Source organism: Lupinus angustifolius, chromosome LG09 (assembly GCF_001865875.1).
Source record: "Lupinus angustifolius cultivar Tanjil chromosome LG09, LupAngTanjil_v1.0, whole genome shotgun sequence".
Classification (NCBI taxonomy): Eukaryota; Viridiplantae; Streptophyta; class Magnoliopsida; order Fabales; family Fabaceae; genus Lupinus; species Lupinus angustifolius.
The window spans coordinates 12,520,887-12,541,989 of NC_032017.1; the positions used below are offsets into that span (position 1 = coordinate 12,520,887).

Genomic DNA, 21,103 nt, shown 5'->3' on the forward strand with positions numbered 1-21,103 from the left:
GGTGATTTGAAGGAAGAGATTTATATGAAACAACCTGATGGTTTTCTTATTCAAGGGAAAGAAGACTATATGTATAGGCTGAGAAAGAGTCTATACGGTTTGAAGCAGACTCCATGATAATGGTACAAGAAGTTTGAGTCTGTTATGTGTGAAAAAGACTACACGAAGACTACTTCTGATCACTGTGTCTTCATTAGAAAGTTTGTTGATGGTGATTTCATCATCGTGTTATTATATGTTGATGACATGCTTATTGTTGGAAAAAATATTCCATGATTGACAGGTTAAAGAAGCAATTAGGCAAGTCATTTTCCATGAAAAATATGGGAGCTGCTAAGCAAATTCTTGGTATAAGAATTATGCGAGATTGGCAAGAAAAGAAACTCTGGTTGTTACAGGAACACTATATTAAGAGAGTGTTACAGAAGTTTCAGATGGAAAATGATAAGGTGGTAAGCACTCCTCTTGCTACTCATTTTAAGTTGAGTGTTAAAAAATGTCCTTCAAATGAAGCTAAAAAAATAAACATGCAACTAGTTCCTTATGCATCCGTCGTGGGCAGTTTGATGTACACAATGGTGTGTATAAGATCAAATATTGCACATGTTGTTGGTACAGTTAGTAAATTTTTGTCAAATCTAGGTAGAGAGTATTGGAATGTTGTGAAATGGATTTTGAAATATCTTTGTGGTACTCGTAGTTTGAGGCTTTGTTTTAGAGGTGATAAACCTACTCTTGTGGGCTATACTGATTCTAATATGGCTCGAGACATTGATTCCAAAAAGTTCACATCAAGTGACTTGATTAAGTTTGCAGGGGGAGCTGTGACATGACAATCTAGGTTGCAAATATGCATTGCATTGTCCACTACTGAGGTAGAGTTCATTGCCATTACAAAAGCATGCAAGGATTTGCTTTGGGTGAAGAAATTCTTGCAAGAGCTTGGTTTTGTCCAAGACAAATACTTGTTATTTTGTGATAGTCAAATTGCAATTCATCTTGGGAAGAATTCAAGTTTTCATTCTAGGTCCAAACACGTTGATGTGAGGTATCATTGGATACGTGATGCTTTGGGTGCTAAGTTGTTGGAATTGACTAAGGTTCATACATACGATAATGGTGATGATATTATGACTAAGGTCTTATCAAGGTGGAAGTTTGAAACTTGTTGTGAGATCACCGGTTTGGCGATTCTCTCCACATAGTTGTGAGGAGGAGATTTGTTGGGTTTGGACTCTCTTCCTATATGGAGAAAGACCCAATTGGAAAAAGTATGTGAAGTGAGTTTGGGCAAAAGGAGGCAATAGAAAAGTGAGAGAAGTTGAAGAAAAAACTCGCAGGAGCTCATAACAGTTGTGAGAGATTTGCGACTACGTCTTCGTTTATCATTTGATAGGGCTAAAATTTGGATATTAGGTTCACAACTTCTGATACTTCATTCTGAACAGTTGGATTGGTGAGAAGTCATCCGATGTGGTAGAAAATGAGCCATAACAATGGTTATTTTTTTTCGTTTTTCTGCAACTATTTTGTTCTCATTTTCAAGCTTGTTGCTCTGTTGTATGCCATATTGTTGAGCATGTTTTGTGCTATATTTTGAAGACATACTTGTATTCCTATTTTGACCATAGTGGAGCTTGATTGACTGACTTGTGCTCGTGGTTTTTTACTTCTTACATCGGGAATGTTTTCCACGTTAAAAGTCTTTTGTGCGTTCTTACTTACTGCCATTATTTGTTATTGCTTCTCATATATTCTAGCAAGTTGGAGAAATTATACCGCATATACTCTATTAGTTTTCTATGTTATTGTGTTGAATTTTTCATCAATTCTTTCATTTCTAATTCAAGCTTATTAGTTTTTATTCATGTCATATTTGAAGACAAATATATTTATATTTTGATGTTATTATTTATAACTAATTTTTTACTAGAATTAAGTATTTAATGTATTGTCAAGACTTGATTGTCTCTATCTCTTCATATTTATGTCAAAAGTGCTGCATACCTATTCAATTATCCGATTTGATTTAACTACTATGTTATTTGTCCCAGATGATTCTCAGTGTTTGCTTCTTACTTGTGGACATAGGTTTTGAGTGGTGATGACAAGATTTAGCTAGATATGATTTCGTAGTAAAATGTTTATTCTTAATATGATATTTATTTTGTTCTGAAAAATATATATTCAATTTATATTTCACCGGTAGATATTAATGTTTTGTAATGAATTATTAATTCTTAGAAAACAAAATTATATTCTCCACTTTTATTAATAATTACCTATAATATTAGGTAAATTGACCATAATTTAATCCACACATATTAATTTCATAAATTAATTAAAATGGGGCTGTACAACTCTCATTATATTATCTCTAAGTAAAAGACACAACTTAAGAGGAGTTTTGTTTAGAATCATTATTACTTGATGATCTTATTTTTTTGTTGGTACACATTACTTAATGATCTTAAAACTATATATATATACAGAGAAATATAGAGAGAGAGAATTCTAATTAAGAATCGATAGAATACTAAGAAATAATCTACGATATAACCAAAATGTAATAATATAAAAAACATACTGTACCAAACTAAAAATAGAAAATAGCATAAGCCCAATTAAGCGATTTTGTCTAATGTTAAAAGGGGATTAAGTTAAAAAAAAGATAGTTAAGAGCTTAAAGTGTAAATTATCGATAAAACTATTTCTTTAGCACCCTTTGGGTTCTACAGTGTAGCACCACTTTTCTCTGTGCGTGTGCGGTGGTGAAAAGGGTGAAGATGGCTAGCGGCGGTTTAAAGAAGATTGTGGCTTTGGCACTCACAGAAGGTATTACAGAAGCACGAGCCAGAATCTTCGGTCATCAAATCAACCCTACTGGTCAAAAATCTGCTCACAAACTTCTCCGCAAAAAGCTCATCGGTGAGAAAGTTGCACAATGGTACCCTTATGATATCAAGAAAGATGATCCTCTTGTTATGGCACGTCAAGAACAAGAGTAATCTCTCTTTTACTCTGTTTTACTCTCTTTTTTTGCTCATTTTCAGGCACTTTTGGAATGCCTGCTACGTGTTTGTTTTATGTCTCTGATAATATTCCATGTTTCTTTGATTTTCACTGTGTGCAAATTTCTGGGTTTTACTTATTTTTTCTATCAATGAATGGAGTGATACCATAAAGTGTTTGGGTAGGATGAGAAAACATACCAGATACAATAGGATTATGGATGAATGTATTGGAGATAATACTGTAGCATATATTGTAGAATTTATGATAGAATCTTGCCATAGCTGATACTTTTTTGGTATAACCAAGAGTATCCCAACACCTAATAGCTAAGGAACTAATTCTCTTTCGAGGTGCGTGGCCGCCCCTCCAATAGGTGTCACTCCATGGAATCAACCTTTTGGCCTATCTGGCTGATATGAGCATATGTGAAAAAGACGTATAGAAGCCCCTATGAGGAGATCATGGAGGGTAGCCTACTATAGACTTATAGAACCCTATCTAGTGGGCAAATGCTTTGTTGTTGTTTGGCATGAGATTTGACAATTGAGAGCTTCATTTAGCTTAGAAAATATGTGTAATATGAAACCCATTTGCACAATTTAGTCATGGTAAATAAGCTGCCTCAATTTGGAAGTTGAGTGCAGTGGTGAGGTGTGGACTGTGAACAACAACAATATTGGTTGTTCTTTTATGCAACATGTTAACCCTTAACAGTATCTCATGTGTGCTACATTAGAAATAAACTCCTTAATATATTGACATTTACATGTTAATACTGTTTATATATTACTCTATTATTCTTCTGTTTTTTGTCTCACTTTCTCGGTATTTTTTGTTATTGCTATCCACCATATGCCTTCGAGCTTAGTTTACAATTTTTGAACCAAAATGATAAAAGGAATAAGGTTCAATGCAAATTATATTTTGTTTAAGCTTCCTTTACTAGTTACAAATCACCTTCTATCAATGGGCTGAGTGATAGTCTGGAACTATTGTCACTCCCAATTGTCTATTTACTCTATCTTTTTACCAATCATAATTTAGATTTATTTTCTTTATACAATTTATGATTGGTTAATGTGGAGTGTGGATAGACAAGAATGCCAATGGATCACTCCCATCAGAGATGGTGACAATTTCTGTTAACTTTTAGTTATAAGTTTTCTGTTTCTTTCTCATGATGAAAACATCTTAAATAGTTAAACCAGGTGATGTTACTCTCTGGTTTCCCCTGTGAATTTAGCAATGTTGTGTTGCCTCAAGTGCGTTCTAGTATTATCATTGATGTACATGTAGAAAAATTAAGCAAGCAAAATTTATGAAGGATGTCCTTTATGTTGCTATCAAAATCTTCAATAGCTTTTACTAATTATCTACATTGGTTTCCACTCATTCAAGACTTTTGATACACTTATTATCATGTTCTTTTCAGACGCTTGTCGAAGCTTGAAATGTTGAAGCGGCGGGGAAAAGGACCACCCAAGAAGGGCCAAGGAAGGCGTGCTGCCAAACGCAACAAATAAATTATCCTTTTGCCTGTGGCTGGAATCATATTGTGGGTACTGTTTTGAGTTAAAGACAAGTAGTCTGTTCTGTAAAATCTCTCTGAATTTGGTTTCCTGCTATTGGAATGTTTGGTTCCATCTTGCCTTTTTCACTTTAGAGTAAATGTAATACACCAGGAACCATTAACCTAACTCTGGCTGGTGTTACTAGGTCTCTGTCCTTTCTATGCGAATTAATTTTCCAGAAATTGATTCAGTCTTCTTTGGAAGTTGGATTATGAAGTTAAACTAGTCTTTTTCAGCTAAATGTTTTGCTATCCTCCTAATATATCATTCTAAAAAGAAACGAAGGGGAACAATAAAGATAAAATAGTTTGCACAACCTATGGAGACAACTACGACAAAAGCGCGAAGGTTACTCATTCCTTTCACCATTTCATTACATAACATCACCAAATCCCTACTCAACCTTTTAATAGTGGAATGATTTAACTCACAAAAACTTTCAAAACTTTGATTTTCTCAACATTATTTTTATCTAACGTTATTAGTATCCTAATGTGAAGATCAGCAATTTAATTCTCTAACCAACAGTTCCTCAAATGATTAATGAAATGATTTGCAATAAACTTGTATGTTATCTTGACTAATTAATCTAACTTTATTCCTAGAATTTTGATACACTAAATGATATTTTTTAGTTTATACTCAAACATGATTTCCAACAACAAATTTAAGATCTAAAATAATGCTCCAAGTGATCAAACTAAAACAAGAATAAACCGTAGAAATTATTGCAAGGACATGAATATAATGAAATGAATGAAAATAGATATATCAAAGTGAGTAGCTATATATAATCCCGACAAGAGAGAAGTTAGTTACAAATTTCCATGGTAACCTACAAATGGAGAAGAGAAGATAAAGACCTTTCATGGAAGAGCAATGCTTTCAATATTCAAGTATCTCTCTCGATTGAGTTGTAAAACCCCTAAAATTACTAGCCTAAGAAAGCGAAAATGATCGACAAAAAATACGGGCATTATGTATCATTCTTGTTTTGTGACCTACCGTTTGCTCAATGAGAATATATTGAATATGTTGTTGATTTGATAGTGCATATTGAAGTTCTATATGTTAGGAACATCCTATCTAAAAAATATTCTCGATCCAATGTTGAATGACTGGAGTATCACATTTTTTTCTCAAATTGCTATGGTTTGAATCATTACATTTCCTTTCAAAATATACCCAAAAATAAAATATTAATTATGATATATTGATAATTGCATGAATAAATAAATTATACTAAAACTGAGTTAATTAATTACAAATGTAATCATTTGGAGTCGAAAAGTACTATGAAATGATATCCACAATTTGTAAATCTTACAAAAAAAGATTTCGGCAATAGAAGATGAATCTCCATTTCAAATTTCATATATTATGGTCACTAATGATAAAAGTTTAATACTTTATATAATAATAATTAACAAAAAGAGCAACCATGACAAATGTATGGAAGTTATGGCATTAAATCAACACATTTTTTTAGTACTAAACTGAAAAATAATTAAATAACCAAATAAAAAATTTATTATTTTTCAATGTACTTTCCATATAAAAATTTCCTATTTCGAATTTCTTATTTTTTAAATATAAAAGAGAAAAGAATAATTAAATAATAGAGATGAAGATGTGTAAGAGAAGAAAACTTGGGCAGCTTTTAGGGAATAAAGGAAGAAATGTGGGGGAAAGGTAATAAAGATAAAATAGTTTGGACAACCTAGCAAGAGAGCTAAGACAAAAGTGTAAAGGTTACTCATTCCTTTCACCATCTCCTTGTTCATAACTATCTTCCTTTAACACCTTATAACATAACTGCACCATAATTTAAATCCATTATTCAACCTTTCAATAGTGGAATGATTTTAACTCACAAAAACTATGTATACTTTTGTTTTTTCAAGACTATTTTTATGTTATCCTGACTAATGAGAAGAACAACAGGTTAATTCTCTAACCGTTATTTCAAAGTGGTTTATAATAAGATTGTATGTTATCCTTACTAATCAATATAATCCTAATAGAAGTTCAAGAGAAATATTTTTTTTCTTCCTTTGGGTTAGATGAGAGTATGGGAAGAGAGAAAAAAAAGTGTAGTAGAACCCATATATTTTGTTTCTCCTTTCATGTGGAGAGAAAATGGAACAAAGATCTATTGTCCTAAACTATATCTTAAATTTTGTTCCGCACTAATGATAATAGAGCAAGAACAGAAAAAATAATGAGTATTTGATTTTTTTAATTAATATGACATATTTTTCATTAATGTGAGACAAAATTTGCGAAATTATTTAGGATAACAGATCTCTATTCGAGAGGTTTGAGAGATCTTTCTCTTTTCTTTTTATCTAAAATCAGACAACACAAAAATCTACTATATTTCTCACATATTTCTCACATATTTCTCTCTTCTTACTTTCTCTTGTACAACCAAATGAAGTATAAATGACATTTATTAGTTTAGACTCAAACATATGATTCCAACAACAAATTCAAGATTTAAAATAACGCTTTAAGTGATCTAACTAAAACAAGCATTAGAACAAAAATAACCCATAGAAATCATTGCATGAATATGAATATATTGAAATGAATCAAATTAGATACATCAAAGTGAATAGCGACATATAATTTCAACAAGAGATAAGTTAGTTACTCATTTTTATGGTAACCGACAAATAGAGAAGAAAAGATAAAGACCCTTCATGAAAGAGCACTAAGGTGAGTTCCACAAGGTTGCAATGCCTTCAATCTTCAGGTTTCTCTTCAACGAGTTATAAAAGCCCTAAAACTACAAGCCTACGAAAGTAAAAATAATATGCCAAAAGTACGAGCATTTTGTCTCATTCTGGTTTCGCGGCCTACAATTTGCTCAATATGAGTTATTTTGAACAATTCGTTGATCTGGTCGTGCATATTGAAGTTCTATAAGTTAGAAAAATCATATCTAAAAATATTCTCGAACCAATGTTGAATGATTTGAGTATCACAATTTTTCTCGGATGCTCTAATTTGAATTCTTGCTCCTTTCAAAATATACCTAAAATTAAAGTATGAATTATGATATATTGATAATTGCATATAATTAAAGTATACTAAAATTAAGTCAATTAACTACCCATATAATTAGGGTTGATAATGAACCGAACCAACTTGGTATTCATTCAAAACTCGACTCGTTATTTAGCTCGATAAACTTGGTTCATGAGCCAAATGAGTCGAACTTGAATTAGAAATTGAGCTCGTTAAATAAATGAGCCAAATTTGAGCTAGATACAGTTCGACTCGTTAGGTTCATGAGCAGACTCGATATACATATATGTATATATATATTATAATAATACTAATAAACTAATTTTTTTATGTTTATTGTTATTATACGAAGACTCATGTTTATTAGTATTATATATAAACAATGTTATATATATAATTTTTTTGTAGTATTTTTAAAATAAATTAATTATTTGAGTTGTCTAAATGAACAAATTCAAACTGAACCAAACAGTTCAATAACTTTAATCGAGCCGAACTCGAGCTAAAAAATAACTCATATCGAACTCGAGTCGAGTTTCGAGCTGAACAAATTCTTTTTTTTATCGACAATTGTTAGTTATTAGTATGTTAGTATTTTGTTGTGGGTGAGACTCCACCCTCAACCTCCTGCACTCCATTCCTTACGACCGCCCTCTTCACCATCAGACCACCTTATGAGTCCCTGAGCTGAACAAATTCTTATCGAGCTGAACTGGGCCGAACTCTAGTTCAACTTGTTTCCATCCCTAAATGTAATCATTTGAAGTTGAAAGATACTATAAAATGATACCACAATGCGTAAAACTTGCAAAAAAATAATATTCCGATGATAAAAAATGGACTCATTTTAAATTTGATATATTTTGATAAAAGTAACATTTATAAAATAATTAAGAAATGTGTGAAAATTATAATATTAAATCAATACATTTTCTTGAGTACTAAAATTAAAAATAATCAAATAAACATTTTATTATTTTTAATGTACTTTTCATATAAAAAATTTCTATTTTATTTTATAAAAAAGAAGAAGAATTAAACAATAGAAATGAGGTGTAAGGAGAAGAGGTTTTTAAGAAATAAAGGAGAAATGAGGGGGGCAAAGTAATAAAGATAAAATAGTTTGAACAACCTAGGGAGTGAATTAAGACAAAGGTTACTCATTCCTTTCACCATTTCTTTGTTCATAACTATCTTCCTTCAACACCTTATAACATAACAATCACCATAACCCAAATCCATTCTTCATTTCTCACAATCTCTCTCTTTTTCTCTCTTCAATCACTCTCTTTCTTTGTACGATACCATCAATTCTCAGATTTTATTTCTCATACCTTTTACCCTAAACGAACCGTTTCGAGTCTCGTACCTTGTACCGTTTTCTGTAAAGATTTAAGAGATTTAGGTTTTTAATCGGTGGAAACAAAAAATGGACAATAGTAACAACAATAACAGAGGGAGATACCCACCTGGTATAGGTTATGGTCGTGGTGGTGGTGGTGGAGGGTTCAATCTGAACCCTAACCAAAATCAAAACGCAGCGTTTCAACCAAGGAACAATTATCAGCAACAGCAGAATCAACAGCAACACTATGTGCAGAGGCATTTGGTTCCGCAGCAGCAGCAACAACAGCAGCAGCAACAGTGGCTGAGAAGGGCACAGTTGGGTGGTGGTGCAGATTCAAATGTCGTCGACGAGGTCGAAAAGAATGTCCAGAATGAAGCAAATGACTCAAGGTTGTTGATTTATTTAATTTAATTTAGTGGATCATAGTTGGATGATTACCGTCATTTGTGCTGTTTGGATTAGGGTTAGGTTTAGGGTTTGTATTGAATTGTTTTATCAATGTTTGTTTAATTATGAATGTGCGTGTGATTGTGTAAGTGGATTGTTATTATGGAGTTATGGACTGATAAAGTGGTTTTGTGTATACTGAGATGTTAAGTTAAATGCTTGTGGTATCTCTGCAATGCCCATTGCTTGATAATTATTTAGATAAAGTTTCCATTATTTTAATTCCAAAACTGCAAAATCAAGCTGTACCGATGCAGTGGTTTTTAGTTATTTTAATTGTTTTTTCTTCAAATTAGTGTGTATCGTAATGGAATGATTACCATTTTTCAGTGAGTTTGAGTTGGTTTTAGGGTTTGAAGTGACATGCCCCCCACCCCCCTATAAGGAGGGATACAAATACAATAGCTGTGTACACTGAGATGTTAAGTTAAATGCTTGGTGATTGTTTGGTTGATTTTTGCGTGGCATGTCTGTGATGACCATAGCTTGATAATTATTTAGCTCAAGTTTCCATTTATTTTAATGCCAAAACTGAAAAATCAAGCTGTTCCACTTTGGTGATTTTAATCATTTTAGTTGTTTTTTCTTCTAATTACTGCAGTCCTAATGGAGCAATTAGTTTTTGTTCAGTGTGTGGGGTTGGTGTTAGGGTTAAGTTTGATTGGCATGTTTTTTCAATGTTTGTTTACTCATCTATGTGTGTGACTGTGTCTCTGCCAGTGAATTGTTATTGGGAGTGATACAGTAGCTTTGTGTATACTGAGATGTTTAGTTAAATCCTTGATAGCTGACTGATTATTTGTGGTCTCTCTGTAATGTCCATAGCTTGATAATTATTTAACAATTTTTTTTATATATTTTAATGCCAAAACAAATGCAAATCATTCTGTATTGCTTTGGCGACTTTTACTCATGTATACTAAGGTAGAGTTTTTAATGGTGGACCGAGTGGACACAATAGTGTCGCCGCAGAGTGGAGCTTCTTTGCTCATTAATGGTTCTGACCTAACTATTCCATGCTGCATTAGTTCCTACTCGCAGTTTTAGCAGTGACAGCTATTGAAGCATCTTTTTGCGTGAACCCATCTTCTCCTGGTCGTTGTTGCCCATTTGGTAGAATCTATCATCCAACCTGCCAGATCCTGAAGTCCTGTTGCCAGCCTTTGCTTTATGAGCTGCTTCCCATGTTCAGAACTAAAATGCATGAGAATTTTTCATCTGTTTGCACAACTCCATGTCTGGATGGACAGCCTTCAAAATTGCCCCCTCTCAATCTTCTCAAACAGATAACCCTTCCAAAAAGGAAAAGATGCCACTGTTACTGTTTTTGGGGTTATTTATGTCAGAACCTTTTTGTTTTTTGTAGGCAACAAAATGTCTTCCTTTTTATTTAGATATGCTTGTTAGACTTTTGTTATGTTTTTAAGTTTTTTTAACACCTCTAAATATAATGATAAATGCATCTTTAACATTTGAGTGTTAAAACTTCTATTTTTTGTTCATGGTATTAAGTTTTAAAACTATTAGGAGTAGGATTAGAAGTTAATTTTTTCTACAAAATGTTTTAGTTTTTCATTTGTAGCTGCTATAGTTGCTTAATAAATCACTTTGTTTGCTGAACTTTTTCTTCCCTTGTAATTGTTTCCATGTTTATCATAAAATGCAAAGTAGCATTGAAATTATCTACAACCTTGGGTAACCCCTCCTTGTTGCTAATGTTTTATTATATGGAGTGGCGTTTGTGAAATTAGGAACTTGTGATAGGTTTGGAAATTATTGCCATGTAACTGATGTAAGATTAATTCCTTTAGTGCTAGATAAAGCTGTTCTATTAGTGGTTCTGTTCATATCAAAGAATGTGTTCTCAAATTATCCTTAAGTTGTTTTTGGTTTTCCTTTATTAGTTCACAAGATTGGAAGGCAAGACTAAAGGCTCCACCAGCTGATACACGCTATAAGACAGAGGTATGGTTATGAATACAATTCCTACTCAAGTGTTTGGGAATTGTATTTTAATTTTTAAGTCATGTTTTATTTGAGATCCTTGGGGCAGTATATCTTCACATGATACTTATGTTTCCTTTCCCTTTATTGTTCATCTTTACTACCATGGAGTTCTTATTTTATACATGATACATTAATATATTAATAAATGTTTGTTGAAGTTCATTCTGTTCCTAACTTTAACTAGCATTTTGTTGATTGATTGATTCCATTTTTATTGCTACATGCTCTACTAGGCATCTTTAATAATATTTAAAAAGGCTCTATTTGGCATCGGAGATTAGTGTTTGGCAGTTATTTAGAATAGTCATACTTGTAGAACTTACAAACTCCTCCAACTATTTATTCATTGTCTAGATATTTTGGAGATATACTGAAATTTTGTCATTGTAATCAATGTGGTTAATTGGTATTTTCCCTAAATTTAGTGCTAGATTTGCGAGTATGACTTGATTGTATTTTTGCATATCTACTTGATACAAACTCCTCCAACTATTTATTCATTGTCTAGATATTTTGGAGATATACTGAAATTTAGTCATTGTAATCAATGTGGTTAATTGGTATTTTCCCTAAATTTAGTGCTAGATTTGCGAGTATGACTTGATTGTATTTTTGCATATCTACTTGATACTTTCCACTTGAAAGGCTATAACGATACTATCTATGTGTTCTCCCCAGGATGTGACAGCGACTAAAGGAAATGAATTTGAGGATTACTTTTTGAAGCGTGAGCTGCTCATGGGAATATATGAGAAGGGTTTTGAAAGGCCTTCTCCTATCCAAGAAGAAAGCATTCCAATTGTCCTTACTGGTAGTGACATTCTTGCTAGGGCAAAAAATGGAACAGGCAAAACAGCCGCATTTTGCATTCCTGCATTGGAAAAAATTGATCAGGATACTAATGTTATTCAAGGTTCGGCTTCCTCTTCTTACTTTTTTATAAGATTCTCATAGGTATAGTTGAAAGTACTGTCTGTAACAATGTCTCAGGTAGAGTAGTCTAAATGATTCTAAGATAATGTTGTCTTAGAATGGCATCAAATTGGTTTCCATCTTTTGATATCTATTCTAGCTTTTCGTGCTGAAGATACTATATAATATATATTGTGCACTCAAGTTTTATGAAATTGAGTGTTGAGTGTATGATGATTAGGATTTGACTGTTGAGTGAGTGCTCTTTGTAATCTTCATCAATCATAGTGAACTTCTTTCTTGCCTCTGGATCACTGTTGGCTAAACTGTTTTAAAATTTTCTTTTTATTTCCTATCCTCCTTATTCTCCATTGCACATCTGGCTACAACAAAAACATAAAACATCAGGGAACACTTGTTCTTAATGAGTACCTTTATTTAAAATTTGAATTTTGTAAATTCCATTGAGCAAACTGAGATATTGTTAAATTATCATTTCTGTGAATAGTTACTTTAGACTTGAAGATAAATGCTGATAGATTGTGTTACCAAAGCGATAACCTCTCCTCTTGTTTTGACTACTCTCTATATTTTAATACCATGCAGCTGTCATACTGGTCCCTACTCGAGAATTGGCTTTGCAAACATCTCAAGTGTGTAAAGAGCTTGGAAAGCATTTGAAAATTGAAGTTATGGTCACAACAGGTGGTACCAGCTTGAAAGATGATATAATGCGCTTATATCAACCAGTTCATTTACTAGTTGGAACTCCAGGAAGAATATTAGATCTTGCTAAGAAGGGTGTTTGTATTCTGAAAGATTGCACTATGCTTGTTATGGACGAGGTAAATACATTTCACCTGAATATTACTGATACAATCTGGCTGAGTAGCATGAGCTGCTTGAAACTTGAAAGTGTTGCACTTTTAAAGGTCTTGGGAAGACGAATGTAAGAAACATGATGGATCTTATTAAAGAAGTGTGGTCTTGTATAAAGCTATGTTTATTTGGTTTTTAATCTGTCTTGCTAGGATTAAGAAACTGTTGCCTTACTGAAGTTGGCAATGGAAGTAAATGTTTTTCCCTTGCATTTCTCACTCATGTTATAGTAAATGCTGAGCACTATATTTTTTTGTTTTTGGGTGTTTTTTCATTCTCTGGCACTTTAGCATTAAATGTCTTTAGTAGTTATGGTTACCTATGAATGTTAGGGTTTACATAACTTTCTGTGTTTCTCAGGCTGATAAGCTTTTGTCCCCGGAGTTCCAACCTTCTATTCAGCATCTGATTCAATTTCTACCTTCAAACCGTCAAATTCTAATGTTTTCAGCTACATTTCCTGTTACTGTAAAGGACTTCAAAGATAGATATCTTCAAAAACCATATGTCATTAACCTTATGGATGAGCTAACTCTGAAGGGTATTACACAATACTATGCATTTGTCGAAGAGAGGCAGAAAGTCCACTGCCTGAATACTCTATTTTCTAAGGTTTGATTTTTTCTTTGTTAAGATACTCTGAATTTCCTTTTTGCTAACTGTAAATGATATTAAAAATAATAATGGCTTGTATTCCAGCTGCAAATAAACCAGTCGATCATCTTCTGCAATTCAGTGAACCGGGTTGAACTCCTTGCCAAGAAAATCACAGAACTTGGTTATTCGTGTTTCTATATTCATGCAAAGATGTTGCAAGACCATCGTAATAGAGTATTTCATGACTTCCGCAATGGTGCATGCCGAAATCTTGTTTGTACTGGTATGTTGCTGATGCTTTAGCAGCCTCCTATAAATGGGAATTATGTTTTTTCCCAGTTTATTGGGATTTGGGAGTGATGGTTATCCAGCCAGATATAACTCTTTTCGATGTTTTCTGCCCCCATTTACTTTCTTTTTTAATATGACCTTCATTCATTTATTTTAAGTAATAATGTATATAGTTAGGAATCTTTAATTTGATATATCTGCTCCTTTTTTATTGGGTTAAAGATATATCTGCTTGATTTAATTCATGGTTTGATTTCCTTTTTTATGTATATATAGTCTGTGCTAATAATTTGATTTTTTTTGTCTTTCTTCCTTGCTGTGAAACATTCACAGACCTTTTTACTAGGGGAATAGACATCCAAGCAGTCAATGTTGTTATTAATTTTGATTTTCCGAAGAACTCAGAAACTTATTTGCACAGGGTATTTCTTTCTGCTTGCTTCCTACCTAATTTGCTTGCATTGATACTGATTATGTGTACATGTTCTAATGATGTTCTGCTGATATGCAGGTTGGTCGTTCAGGGAGGTTTGGACACCTTGGTCTAGCAGTGAACTTGATCACTTATGAGGATCGCTTTAACTTGTATGTAATTTGCTGTTAGTGAATTTTAAAGTTTTTTGCTGAAGGTTTCTGATGTATTCCATCTTTTGTTCAGATATAGGATTGAACAGGAACTTGGCACTGAAATAAAGCAAATTCCTCCATTTATTGATCAGGCGGTTTATTGCCGGTGACTGGTGGAAAATACCATGCTTGTGTTTAGAACTGGTGAATAGCAATGGTGAGTGATTGGAAATTTCCCTTTTCCTATTTATGATGGGTATTCTGTGTCTTGGTAGGAGTTATGATCTGAAACAGAGATAAATATATGTATTTTCATAAGCATAAAAATCTGCAAGTTGGTTCAACATGGAATGACTTTGGCATCATAACTAGTTTCTCGTTAGGAAAACATAAATGCGTAAACCAGTTAAAAACATTTTTATTCCTTGTCCTTTAATGATACATTAGGTTTATTATATATGGATATATATTTCTGTTTTGTTACCTTAATTTATTTAGATGTTTATTAGTGTAATCTTTAAGAAAATCCTGACCTATGTTCAGATTTGTGGATTCCAAATTTAGGTACTAGTTCTGTGCGGTGGTTTATACCCTGTTGCTTTAGTTAATTTTCGTCACTTTGTTCACTAAGTTTCAGTTGTGTATTGTGGTTGCTGTTGCTAATGTATGCATTTCCTTACAGGTTGATGTTACTGTCATTCAAGTGTGTGCATATATGTTCTGGCATGAGATGATGCAGTATGAAAATTGGGTTATTGTTGGACTCTTTGTTGAATGGTTTTAGATCAATTTCTGGTTTGGAAGCCCTGAAACATTATTAGTAAGAGACTTCAGTATTGGCTTTTAACTGCCAGATAATAGTTCGACCCAGTATTGGGTTTCCCTTTATTACATTTGCAGAAGTGTTTGTTACTAACTGTTGTTAGTAATGTAGTTTTTTTAATGAAGGGTCAAGGGATTTACCTTTTTAATAATAGACGAATATTATATGATTCGGTCTAGGTTCGGTTCTCTTAGTAACTGCCATTTCCAATCGTTTATTAAAAGAGAACCTTTTTTCAGTTGTTTAGCAGTTCAGGAGTGTTCTATAGAAGAATGTTGGATTTGTTTTCGAATTATAAAATTAAGATATTTGGTAGACATTGGATTATTTGATTACTTTTTATTCATGATTTTATTTTATTTATTTATTCTACCTTTTATTCAAGTTTATTCCTAGAATTGTGGTGTTAGACTTATGAATACTACTGGTTTGTTGCGCCTTCCTTTGGTAGTAAGAATATTATTAGACATGATTCTCCGCATAGGCAATTTAGAAGTTGTATACATCATATAGATTGCACCGATTCAAAAACTAACTTCTCGATTAAGCCCTTGACATTAGAATCTTGTGACTGTAACGTGAGGTTGATTCCCCATTCTTATCCATTTTGTCTTCCTTAGTCTTACATTACTATAGAGGGTGAGCCTAAAGACAATGATAAAATTGTTTGTTTTGTTTAAAAGTAGGCTAGCCACCCACCCTTTCAAAGTCTTGTTTGAAAATTGTAGTTTATTTATTAACATTTTATTTAAACGTATTTTTCTTACCAAACCACTTGTGATCATATTAATGAATGCGATAACTTAGCTTAAAACTCTAGGCCACATTTATACTTTATGGGTTTCTATTAAAACTCACATACTTTTGGATAGCTAGCTCTTTGTTTTTTTTTTTACAATTTCAGATAAACTATCTAATGGGTATATTTGCAAAACATAATCTTGGGTGTTGGTGAGCATGAATTTGGTGTCCCAAATCATCACCCGAACTAAAAAACCTAACTGTATGCCAGTTTAATAAGATAGAGTGAGCTGGTAGAATAGAATTCTTCTGATCAGTCTCATTAATCTTCAAATTAAATCTTTAAACTATTAAAAGGTCTTGGAGGGTCTTTTAATAATGAAGAGAGAGAAACTCTACACAATTCAACAACCTGTATGCCACAAACTTTATGTTTTATCTTTGGATAACTTTTCTTGCACACAAGAAATAATATACACACAAATTTGACTATTACTATGACATTTAAAAGCACCCAATGTGCTTCTTTGGAGTAGTTCCAGTTGCACGAAATTTTGCAGCCAATTCCTCTGCCTTTAGAAATTCTTCACCACGCTTGGCTTCAACCATTGCCCTCTTCTCTTCTGCTTGTTTGTGAACTGAGGCTATCTTGTTTTTCATTTTTTCACCATATTCTGCTTTCTTTTTCTCCATTTGTTCCTGCTCAAGACTCAATGGTGTTAAAAAGTGGAATGCAGTAATAAAAGTGCTTGCATGTTTATGTGAACCTCCTTGATTCTTAACCTTCTTCACAACATATGCTTTTTAAGTTATCCTTTGAATGGAAAGATATAAAGAAAAAAGGGTCCTCAGTAAAGAAGTCATTTATAACTTCTGCTATTAGATTCTGAGTTTTTTGATACCCACTCTCGCGACCCAATTTTCGGTTGGAAAACCGGCTTTGCGATTCTCACTATTTTAAAGTCATGTATTAATAAAAATAGATGGTACAACACCTCTTACATGGATATGGCCTAATTTTGTCCATAAAAACTATTAGTTCCTTCCTGTCTAAAGGTGCTTATTTCATTACTAAAAGCATATCATATTCTTTATGATAAAAGGATTTAACTTAGGTGTGCCATAGGTATCTGATAAAATTAAAATTATAGTTGGATTAAAAGTTCCAAGTGTTGGTAAGAATAGAAGGAGTAAAGAAAATGAATTAGCTGGCTCAAAAATCAACAATTTTTTTGGATGTCAATAGAAGATTACTATGATGTACCTTATATTCCATCTTAACTTTGAAATCTTTATTATATTGTTCTGACTTTAGACCTTTAAAAAGGAGATGCTTCTAAGTCATGAGCCAAATGCACCATGGTGTCATGTATAATAGAAAAGCAATGTCATAATTTCAATGCATAACTAAAACTAAAGATTAAGTATTACCTCAATTTTTCTCAGATCAGCTTCAAGAGATGCTTTCTTGCTGTTTTCCCAAGCAGCAACAGCAGAAAGCTGCTTTTGAGCTCTGTTATCATATGACAATAAATTTTTAAGTATACAGAATATAAAGGATAGAGAAAAAAACTTAACTTTTAAATCACACTTAAAATCTGGAAAGTATTCCTCCATTACAATATCTCAAATAGAGGCATTATCTAATCTTGAAGTGTATAAATACAGTACATATTTGATAGATTTTATAAAACTTCTAGTAGTTTTGTTTTTGCAGGGTAACTTGGTTAGAATACCAAACTGCATAATGATATTAACATAACGTCTTACTTATTCTCTGCTTTGGATTTTTCACTTTCTTCCCATGCCTTCACATAAGACAACCTTTTCTCTTTCTCTACTTCTGCAAGAGCAATATCTGTAGACCACATAAATACGTAAAATCATTTTCTAAGGAAGAAAAATTGATTGGAGGAACATTATGACCATCTCTAGAAAAGTTATATGTGCAGATATAAAGATGAGTAAGCAAGAAATTCATGCATATATTTGCAACTTGTCAAAAGAATAGTTTGTGCAGAAACCTTACAAGGTCTCAAATTAAGTCATAAAATTTGTTATTAAACAAATAGCTGAAATATTTATTAGTTAAAAAACAGAAATGTAAACTGAAATATCAGAAAAGTGTACTAACCTCTATCAAGAGATCCTTTCTTATTTACAGGTACAGGATCTGGTATCTCTGTATACCAAAAGAAAAATGGTAAATAAATGCAATGATTATTACATCAAGTGGAGAAGTATTTATATCCTTTGATATTAAAACCAACTAAGTAGAAGAGTTCATGCACTTGTTCAATTAGTAGATCTTTACATAAAATATTAGATTCAATGATAAATTAATCACCTTTCTTGGAATGCTTGATCAACATAGAAACTGAAAATATACATCTTATGAATATGATGTAACTTAAAAACATTATGTCATTATATCATTCCATGATTGGGTAAAACTATCAAGTCTATGAATCTGGTATTGGATTATTGAATGGATTCTCTCAATTAAGCTCATTCTCCCAACAAAATATAGACAATAGTAAACTGAGGCAACAGTAGAGAGATATTATTAAGTTCAACGTAGATGCCATATAGCAACTAGAAGAAGCAGATGCAAAATCTCAGTCAGCAATGTTTAACCAAAAAAAGCAGTTCGCTAAATCATCCATGTTTCCCTGTTGTAAAGATAAATTACAACAACAACCAAGCTTTTATCTAACTGGATGGGGTCGGCTACATGAATCGAATGACGTCATAATATTATATCATAAATAGTGTTCATTGACAAAACATTAATCTCTAAGTCTTTCATAATCATTTAACAAATAAAAAGGGAAAATCGATACATATATAAGTTATCTAGATGCCACAATCCACTTAAAAAGAGAAAAAAAGGTAAATTAATAAAGAATGCATGCCCCCTTTAATTAATAAAGAATGCATGCCCCCTTTAATTAATAAAGAATGCATGCCCCCTTTAATTAATAAAGAATGCATTTTGTCAGAGAGGACAAAATTATATTTTATAATAAGGTGGAGGGCCTAACTAGAATCTCTATATTAGAACAAGGGAGATATTATTGATTGATGTATATAACAAGAAATGATGCAATATGCCTCGTTGATGAAATATTGCAAGAGTGTAAGCCTAGTTAGGTATATGTAAATAAATAAATATGATAAAGGAGTATATATACAGTTAGCCAGACAAACAGTTATGCTGCAATAGTAAGCATTAAAGAAAGAGACAGTTAACTTTTGCAAGTAAAAGAATACAGATCATATATGAAACCATGAGGAGTAACTAAATGGTTACCCCATTAAGAAGAGAAGTAATTGAAAGGGCAAGCTTACAAGATAATTGGTCAGACTTAAAAGCTATGATTGAAACAAAACCCCAAGATATGCTAAGTAAGCCATAAGATAAAATTAATTATTGGAACAAAGATAATCAAAAATCAAAAGAATCCTATGAAAATCTTTAATGAAAGAGAGAACATTATAACAGAAATGTGGGAAAAAAAACTTCAGTGATGCGAATACTAATAGTCTAATACTAATTCAATTATGCAGTAATCCTGGTATAAGATTACTAATAGAAACCAAGAGCCATAATCTAAGCTCCACCTGAATTCATTTTCCATGTTCCCAACACTTTCTCAGCAACCAAACAGAAATTAAAAACAGTCACAAAATCACACTCTATAGTGGTATATTGTAACCAAAACCAGACAGAATAATCATCAATCATGTGAAGCTGCAATTTTGATGAAAACCCATAGAAAATTGGAATAAGAATGAATAGTACACTGAGCCCATAAACTATAATATAAATCAAGCTCCGTATATAAACCTTTGATGAAACAGAAAAGGGAATTCCAAAACAAAACAAAACATCACTTATGTAATTAATTACCAATTAAATTAACAAGACAATTACTAAAACCAATAAGAGCCATACTTTGCTCTACTTTCTGTTCCATTTCCCAACTCATCAACTAAACAGGGAAAGCTATTATATGATTAGAATTTAGAACTATGAAGCAGGTAAAAGTTTATATTTTGGTGACAACCCATAATCTTTTAGAAACAAAAGTTTGAAAATTTGAATATAACTCACTCTCTTTCTCAACAATAGCAAGAGCCTTGGTTTCCTCTACCGGTGGTGGTGGAACCACTGCCTTGTCATGAACGGCGGCAGCAACCGGTGGTGCCTCAGCCAGAGGAGGCTGAGGGTCCACCGGAGCCGTCGCCGGAGCTGTTTCATGGTTGGTTTGGAGCACCGTCATAGCTTCGGAGTTTGGTTCGGTTGAATAAAGAGACAGAGAACAACGTTATCCGAGAAAAAGAATGCAAAGTGAACGTAGCAATGTTATGTTCCGTTAAAGAAGGTGTGCCTCTTATAAAGGTGAAACGTGGAATCTTTGTGAGCACAATGTTGTATTTTGGTGGCCGTTGATTAAGGGGTGTGGTTTCATCGTAGGGTGGGAATTAAGTGCCGACAGGTAATACAGGTAATGGGAATATGCCACGTGGCGGGGATGAGAATGAGTAGAATGCTGGGAAACAACTATGCTTATATTAAATGAGTTTTTTTTTCTCTCATAATTTATTATACTCACACATTTAATTTGTTGGATAAAAAAAAATGGATACAATTAAGTATAATTAATGTAACTTAACTTTAACTTTATTAAAATCGGATCCATCATATATATATATATATATAACATATTTTTAATGCTCCATAAATATTATTGGAAAATTTACAACTCATTTCTTGGTACAAACAGTTTTAAACTCATTTTTTGGTACAAACAGTGTACAACTCATTAATCATATATTTATTTCATCACAACTATAATTAATAAAAAC

The 21,103-nt window shown here is 32.5% G+C and overlaps 3 protein-coding genes across 3 annotated transcripts; 2 read left to right on the forward strand and 1 right to left on the reverse strand.

Moving 5' to 3' along the window:
- Positions 2,712-4,787, forward strand: LOC109355898 (28S ribosomal protein S33, mitochondrial-like). The gene is made up of 2 exons (XM_019599171.1): positions 2,712-3,004; positions 4,448-4,787. The coding sequence occupies exons 1-2, from the start codon at positions 2,787-2,789 to the stop codon at positions 4,536-4,538; spliced, it is 309 nt and encodes a 102-aa protein (XP_019454716.1). The 5' UTR covers positions 2,712-2,786; the 3' UTR covers positions 4,539-4,787.
- Positions 8,787-15,809, forward strand: LOC109357047 (DEAD-box ATP-dependent RNA helicase 8-like). Its single transcript, XM_019600750.1, has 10 exons — positions 8,787-9,356; positions 11,319-11,379; positions 12,100-12,334; positions 12,940-13,178; positions 13,573-13,824; positions 13,912-14,092; positions 14,434-14,522; positions 14,612-14,685; positions 14,759-14,884; positions 15,350-15,809. The coding sequence occupies exons 1-9, from the start codon at positions 9,049-9,051 to the stop codon at positions 14,835-14,837; spliced, it is 1,518 nt and encodes a 505-aa protein (XP_019456295.1). The 5' UTR covers positions 8,787-9,048; the 3' UTR covers positions 14,838-14,884; positions 15,350-15,809.
- Positions 16,722-20,620, reverse strand: LOC109357048 (remorin-like). The gene is made up of 5 exons (XM_019600751.1): positions 20,349-20,620; positions 18,366-18,413; positions 18,002-18,089; positions 17,663-17,744; positions 16,722-16,930 (listed from the first exon to the last, which is right to left on the reverse strand). Exons 1-5 carry the CDS (start codon positions 20,515-20,517, stop codon positions 16,736-16,738), a joined length of 582 nt encoding a protein of 193 aa, XP_019456296.1. The 5' UTR covers positions 20,518-20,620; the 3' UTR covers positions 16,722-16,735.

What these genes read in the sequence shown, in the direction of transcription:
- LOC109355898 (XM_019599171.1), top strand. Translation starts at nt 2,787, where the DNA reads ATGGCTAGCGGCGGTTTAAAGAAGATTGTGGCTTTGGCACTCACAGAA. An exon ending in ATGGCACGTCAAGAACAAGA is followed by an intron (nt 3,005 to 4,447) that starts GTAATCTCTCTT and finishes TGTTCTTTTCAG; the next exon opens with ACGCTTGTCGAAGCTTGAAA.
- LOC109357048 (XM_019600751.1), bottom strand. Translation starts at nt 20,517, where the DNA reads ATGACGGTGCTCCAAACCAACCATGAAACAGCTCCGGCGACGGCTCCG. An exon ending in GAAAGGATCTCTTGATAGAG is followed by an intron (nt 18,090 to 18,365) that starts GTTAGTACACTT and finishes TGTGGTCTACAG; the next exon opens with ATATTGCTCTTGCAGAAGTA. An exon ending in AAATCCAAAGCAGAGAATAA is followed by an intron (nt 17,745 to 18,001) that starts GTAAGACGTTAT and finishes ATATGATAACAG; the next exon opens with AGCTCAAAAGCAGCTTTCTG.
- LOC109357047 (XM_019600750.1), top strand. Translation starts at nt 9,049, where the DNA reads ATGGACAATAGTAACAACAATAACAGAGGGAGATACCCACCTGGTATA. An exon ending in AATGAAGCAAATGACTCAAG is followed by an intron (nt 9,357 to 11,318) that starts GTTGTTGATTTA and finishes TTCCTTTATTAG; the next exon opens with TTCACAAGATTGGAAGGCAA. An exon ending in GGATACTAATGTTATTCAAG is followed by an intron (nt 12,335 to 12,939) that starts GTTCGGCTTCCT and finishes AATACCATGCAG; the next exon opens with CTGTCATACTGGTCCCTACT.